Below are 7,158 nucleotides of genomic sequence, written 5' to 3' on the forward strand. Positions count from 1 at the left end.
AATTTTTTTTTTTAATTTTTAAGGTGCTTTTAAATTGTAATTTCACAAAAATAATCTCCAATTTTAAAAAATATCACAAAAAGTCAACTCGATTATTCCTACCTACCTCTGTCTTTAGGTGAAATTATCTCTGTCTCTTTCACAAGACATCGTCCATGTATATCCAAAAAGTCAACTCGATTATTCTTACCTCTGTCTTTACGTGAAATTATCTCTGTCTCTTTCCCAATAAATGGTCCATGTATATCCATTTCGAAGAAAAGTTCTCTTGCTAATTTTGATTGCCTACAAATATGGAATCTTGTCCTTCAACCTGGTGGAGTTCTTTTGAAAACTTCAACCTTAATCAGACTTAAGATAAATGTAATCAGGTGTTAAAGTATATATTGAGCCTTAAATGTAGATCATCAATCACACTTAGCATATTTATACAACGCTTACCGACTCTAAATCTGTTATTTTCATCGACATATGCGGTTAGTAATTTTTATTTCTCACATTCGCATATACAGATAGTGGCAGCAAGTCTTGCATGAACAAAGCAATTGCATTTTACGTATTTAAGAATATTCTCATAATAAAAGAGAAAAAAATAATAATAATAAATAAATAAATTATGATACGAGGCCAATAAAAGCAAATATCCAAAATATATTATAACAAGTTACATTCACTTAGCCAATATATATATATATATATATATATATGTCAGCACACTTTCTTTAGAACTAGTTAAAATATGTGAACCATGCATGATCAAGTGTATCGGCCTTGATCATCTTCATTCTTCAAACAGCCACACTTGGGAACTTGCAAAATCCACGACCTGCTCAATTCATAATCCAAACAAGCAAATAATTATTAAAAAAAGAAAAAAAAAACAAAAACAAAAAAAAAAGGCAATTAATCACTTGGTTCCGATGCCACACAAAACATCATGTCTAACTTTAAAGGTTTCGACGTTTCATGTGTGTAAACAATTTTTTGAAGCCACGTCTGTATGCATAACCATACTCGTATCAGTTGTACGGAATGAGTATTTTGCACCGTATTCTAAAAATCTAGTAGGGCTAAGCCGGCCGGGAATATACCCGTTTTTTTAAGTAGTATTTAGTTGAGAAAACTCACTAGGATTCTTTGTCGTTTGTTGCGCAAGTCCGTTGAAATAGCAAGTCGCGCCCCGACTCCGAAACCTTGCCCAGTAGGAGCTAAATGCATAACTCGCATGCCAGAACAACGAAACGGGTTCGTAACACTCCCTCCTCGGCGCAAGCGCATCACATGTGCCGTTACTTTCACGGCAAGCGAACGCCAATGCTGCTCTTAACTCCAACAAATTCGCCCCTCTAGCCACCACGCACCAAACCTTGCCCCTGTAAGGCACGTTGTTTTTCGCCATCGGCAATGGCACATAGTCCGATAAAGGCCGCTTCCCCAACAGGTCGATGTCGTAAACCGGTGTCCCGTCCGGGCGCAACAACCCCCAATTCCGCTCTGTTCCTGGACCACCCTTTTGGTTCTCATTGTACAACGCGAATAAGAATGTCGGTATAACGATGCCAGGCCTAGCCGGGGTCCCAATGGGTGGTTTTGCTGTTATCTTGTGTACAAGATTCCGGTTGTAGGTGGCTGAATTTTGTATATTTGCTCCCGGTTGTTCGATATCACCTGCGCTTGGCCAACCCGTCTCCGATATCAAAATCCGGATGTCCGGAAAGCCGAGCTTGGTCATGGCGAAGGTCACCGAGTCAAGCATTTGATCAAGCAAATTTGTGTAGATTAAGCCGTTTCCAGGGTCAATGTAGCGAGTCCTTCCTTTAAGTAATGCGTAATCAAGGCTAATGTGAGCGGGGTTGGCCGCCCACGGGAAGTATGGGTACACGTCTAGGAAGAAATACGATTTGGTTTCATGCAAGAATTGTAGCAATGGTATCATCACCGTGTTCAATACATTGGACCTGTGTTAAAATATAAATAAAACGATTAAATTCATCAAGAACAAATATCATGAGTTAAAACGGATTGAGATCCCCTTAGATTAATTTTAACAGTTTAACCCTCTATTTCATCTGAAAGTCTAAATAAATGCAAAGTTTATGTGTTACCGAGGGAATTAATATTAGTTTTCAACATATCAAATCCACTTGCCTCAGTAATACAAACTTCTGTATTTATTTAGATCGTTAGACAAAATGAATAACTCATATTTTAAAAAATATGAAAGGATCCAAATCCAGTTAAAACGTTTTATTTATAGTTTATGTTTCATTTTAATTAAATATCTATAAAATTTGAGTTTTTGAGATATGATTAACAACCTGAACATCCCGGTTGATGGTGGGAAAGTTGATCGCATTACGTCCATGGCCAACGGGGTACCGATTTTGATGTTGGAGATATTTTGGGCTTTGAGAGAGATTTTGATTTTGTGCATGGCCGGGACAAGATCGAACCACATTTGCCGATCTCGGTCTGACAAGGAGCTGAGGACCTCGTTGCCGACAAGTAGGAAACGGATCATGGTGTCGGGGTAGTACGGAACGACATTGTTTCGGACCCATTCATCGGCGGCGGTCTGGCTGGAAGCAATGCCTGATATTTCGCGGTTTGAGACCATAATAGAAACTTGGAGCTTGGTTCCTGAAAGAAGCCTCAACATTTCTGGGTTGGCGTCGTAGAGTTTCACGCGGCCTGCTTTCACAGCTTGGATGTGCGCCATGGTTTGCCTTGGAGAGGGCAAGTTGTTTCCTAGCCTGCCGTAGTTTATGCCTATCTTGCTCGAAATTTCTGCACCTGTCATGCAAATCAAAGAAAGAAGTGATCGATCATATTAGCACAATTAATTAATATGGTTTAATTAATAATTAGTTTGAAGAAATTAACTTACTTGAGAGACCAACAAGACAGAAGAGGAAGAAAGCAACAAGACCCATGTCTCGATCGTACTGCTTAATTTGCTTAATTATATGGATTAGTGGCATGCATATATGGGATGGGTTTCTTGTTTGTTCATGCAATTGGGTTGCTTTTAAAGAAGGGAGGGAGATAGAATGCAGAAGGTGTGGATATAGAGATATTGATGTTAAGGTTTTGAATATCTCGATGATCTTTGTGTGTTAAAATTGGAAATCGAGATTGAATGTATGAATTGGCAAGCATGAGACACAAATGATGAAGTAATTATAGTGAAATGTAAAAAGTAAAAGGCAAGGATTATGTTGGATTCGATTTGTTTCTCGTTCGATCTTCATTTGGTAGATAGTTGAAGGAAGGTAGTTAGAATTAAAGTGAGGAAATGGAGACGTTGGGGCACATCAAAAGCTACGTTTGAATTATGTAATGAAAGAGAAGTGAGACTTTCATTTTAAACAACTTACATATATAGGGGCGTGAGGGCGTCCAAGGGCAACGGTTTTTTTTCTTTCTTTCTTTGGTTTTTGGGCCCAGGCCCACCAAAGGAAAGGAAGAGTTTGTGGGACTGGGACCCTCTCTCGACCGGAGTTCTTTTTGGATAAATTTGCCCATGATTTAACAAGAACCAGCTCCCTTTCAAATGCGAGTTTGTGGGGTATGAACACATATAGTTACTAAAGGGTTCTTAATTGTCTTCCACATTATATTAGAAAAAAAGGGTTACAATGGAATAAAAATTCAAGAGAGGTAGGTTTCTCAACAACAAACCCATACAAAGTAAACAGTGCTGAAATTGGAAACCCGAAATCAGGAAATAGATTCATAAATAATCCCAAAGATACCATAGATGACTTGGTCCTCTACATCTTGAGCAAAAGCCAAAAACATGGCCGCATAAAAGGATGTAGGCACAAAAACTGAAGACGGGCCACGGGCATAGGGATTTTAATGTCACAATAGGCCTACTACTACTTGGGTTGAACGTGGCCTGATTTGGCACAATTTGAGCAATGGGCCGGGAATCCCTGGAGTTTAAACAACATTTGCAAGTGTGGATTGCAAGTATGTCCACAGTAGTCAACTTTCCGCCCAATCGAGTTTATGTGGGCCGACAGAAAAAAAAAAAAAAAAAAAAAAAATGATGTGCTTTGCATAATTACATTGAGGCTTTCTGCAGTACAATCCTGTGTGTATGAGATGTCCAATTATTCTAGGGAGCATTGGACCTAAGTTAAAATCCAATTGCTAATCCTGTTAGCGCGCTTCAATTGTGATCTAGCGTAGTTTTAACTACTCGATTCATTTACAGCCCTAGGTAATGGCTATGTTTGAATTTGTACATCCAAGTTGTGTACATACGAATTTGACTTGTTTAATGTTTGAGCTAGATTTATTGTTCAAATTAGACTACTTTATCAAACGAACTGAACTCCAACCAAACTTATACGAGCCAAGCTCGTACTGTTCATGAACATTTGAGTCTAGAAGTTCAACCCAAGCTCACTAAAGAAGAAGAAAAACAATACTAAAATGCCTAGAAAAAGAATAAAAAAGATGTCAAAAACTTGGGAGTCGGCAATCACATGGGTGCCAATTGGGTAGGTTTGACCCCTGATCAGCTTAATATGAATAAATGCAAAATGCTGCCTATGTGTTTGACAAAAAACTATTAGATGAATATGTAAATTCACATCACAATCAATCTTTGATTGACATGTAGGATAATTGGTGACTCAAATTGTTATAAGATTATGGTTTTATTCCCAAACTAAGAAGAAAAAATAAAACAATTAAATAAAAGACAAGCCACCCATCATCTAATGCGGGGCGATCAACCTCCCCACTCCAAGAGGAGGCTACCCCTCACCGGTGAGAGGCGGCCGGTCACCCTACTCTGAGGTGACTCACCCAATTACCTAATTACAACTAATGCTGACAATTTGTTTTGCTCTAGAGCTTTCTTAAAAACCACGTATGTGTATAGTTCTACGTGATTCATGGCCTTATGCTCCCTCAAAACGCCAAAGATCGAAAAGGTCAATTGATAAAAAAAAATAAACGCGTATAGTTTCTGCAGCCAACCAATTTCATAGTGGATCTACCTAATACTCTTTTTTTTAATGCTATGGTCGGCAGATTTCATTGCCTCTCTCAGTGCTGTATGGGTTGGTAACTAAGAAAGGCCACGCAATGACAAATAAAACATCTACTTACTAGGGATTAGGGAAAGAAAAACAAAACATGTTAAGAGTCTTGAATTATTAAGGTTTTGTGAGCAATTAATTTGACTGTTCTTATGTTGATTTTATTTTATGCTTTGTTGGATTGTAGTGATGCTAACTGTAAAGGATAACTCTTATAACTCCTCACCAACAGTTTTGAATTCAAAGATAAATCTCATTGAGAAGGATAAAGCTACGAAAATCTATCTTCACCAAAGATAAAGTCTGGAGATAAGATGAATGTTTAAATACAAACTCTTTAGCTAGGTAAGATAATATTGATTTGTAAATAAATGAAGATAGAATTGTAATCCCAGAGCAAGTACGTAGCATTAATCTTGCAGTTATCAAAGCCTTGACTCTGTCAAATCACCCGTCATTTAAATGAAATATTCCACGTGTTGGGCCTTACATATTAAAAGAGAGTTTGAGCCCACACGTGGGGGAGAGTGTTAAAGTAATGATTAAGTGATTAAATTTATCTCTTCCTATAAGTTTAAGCTTATGTTTTCGAGATTTAATAACTGGTTTATTGGATAATCTGAATTACAGTCACTTGAGGTCAAAAATGATTTTTTTTTAATGGGTATTAGAGCCTTAATCACTTTGTTTGGATTTTTTTCATGAGTAAGATCCTTGACCCTTGTTATTAGAGAGACTCTACAGGTAGGAAAAAGAAAAATACTCAAGACATCAAGTGACATGAGTGTTTTGATTTTGAATATATTTAATCTGAGTGTCCATTATATGAAGTCCAAATGAAAGATCATTTAGTGTTTACAAATATATCAAGCGGAATTCAACTTTTGAGAAGCTTAATTAGTTAAGTAGTCCAACTTAAACTTGAGTTTAATTTGTTTAGTTCCCCAAGGAGTTTAAACAAACAGTTAATCAAGCTAAACTGAGGTGTTAAAAAACAACTTGATTTGTTTTAAAATCCTATTTGATTAAAATAATGAAAAAAAATTCATATTTAACTCCTAAGTTTTTATCTGATTTGGATTTAGTGCTTAGGTTTCTAATTCAAGAATAAGGTCTTTAGGTTTTACCCAAATTTCAAATAGGTCTCTCTGCCACTCTACTATACTACTTTACCGTCAAAATTAACAAATTGTCATACAACAACATCAAAAAACCTCAACTCTATACGCGTAAAACCAATCAATCTGACATCTTATAGTGAAATACTTTTTCAAAAACAAAAACCAGATAATTAACAAAATTTAGTACCCATCATACAAGTGTGTTGATACTTTCTCCATAGAAATCCTTGTCTTGTGTCGTTAACATATGGGCTGCATTTACAATAAGGAGTTACAACTAAAAAAAAAAAAGAGCTAAGGACTTGTAGTTGTAGATTAAGATTGTGTACTAATAGAACTTAAGGTGAAAAAAAAATAATAATAATAATAATTTCTCGCCTCTAAAGATCTCATGTCCTCATCACCTGTCGACGATCGTCACTACACAACAAAAAGTGATGGAAACGATAGGCATCTGTTACAATAATTCTTCTCTTAGCAATCTTCAATGCATATTTGGTCATAACGTGACAATCAATACAGACATGTAGATTATTGGCGATCCTACTTTTCGATATATAAAGTTCATACATAAAAACATTTTTTGAGTACCAGCCTATAATGAGTACCAAATCTTGTTCTTAAGTTTTTGTTTCTTTTCTCCAAAAGTTTGATGCCCGAAGGAGGTTAGATGGATTAGTTTTAGGCATTCAAAGTTTGGTTTTTTTTTTTTTTTTGGTATATATCTTATAAATTTTTGAGTCAACACGCCAAAACAGAAAACTCTTGAACATTTTTTTTTTTTCTCGAATTTTTACTCCTTGGGAAAAGGCAAATTAACCCTTACCCTTACATTTTCTCCCAAATGTTAAATGCCCCTCAGTCCCAACTAAACGCATTGTTTTACCACATCAGCATATAATTTTTTTTTAAAAAAAAAAAATTTAAGGGGTCACCAGAAAGCTACCCTTAACCCCATGGCAAGCCACCCCATAGGGGTT

General features: G+C 36.5%; 1 protein-coding gene across 1 annotated transcript; it reads right to left on the reverse strand.

Annotated features, from left to right (window-relative positions):
• Nucleotides 1-788: 788 nt before the first annotated feature.
• On the reverse strand, nt 789-2,933 carry LOC132179953 (probable glucan endo-1,3-beta-glucosidase A6). The gene is made up of 4 exons (XM_059592774.1): nt 2,888-2,933; nt 2,319-2,793; nt 1,129-1,958; nt 789-826 (listed from the first exon to the last, which is right to left on the reverse strand). The coding sequence occupies exons 1-4, from the start codon at nt 2,931-2,933 to the stop codon at nt 789-791; spliced, it is 1,389 nt and encodes a 462-aa protein (XP_059448757.1).
• Between the last annotated feature and the right edge of the window lie 4,225 nt (nt 2,934-7,158).

Source organism: Corylus avellana, chromosome ca4, assembly GCF_901000735.1.
Source record: "Corylus avellana chromosome ca4, CavTom2PMs-1.0".
Classification (NCBI taxonomy): Eukaryota; Viridiplantae; Streptophyta; class Magnoliopsida; order Fagales; family Betulaceae; genus Corylus; species Corylus avellana.

Bases quoted from the DNA above. Each gene is read 5' to 3' on its own strand.
- LOC132179953 (XM_059592774.1), bottom strand. From the start codon at position 2,933: ATGGGTCTTGTTGCTTTCTTCCTCTTCTGTCTTGTTGGTCTCTCAA. The intron at 2,794-2,887 runs GTAAGTTAATTT...TTTGCATGACAG, and splicing joins CTGTCTTGTTGGTCTCTCAA to GTGCAGAAATTTCGAGCAAG. The intron at 827-1,128 runs GTGAGTTTTCTC...TGAATTGAGCAG, and splicing joins ACAAACGACAAAGAATCCTA to GTCGTGGATTTTGCAAGTTC.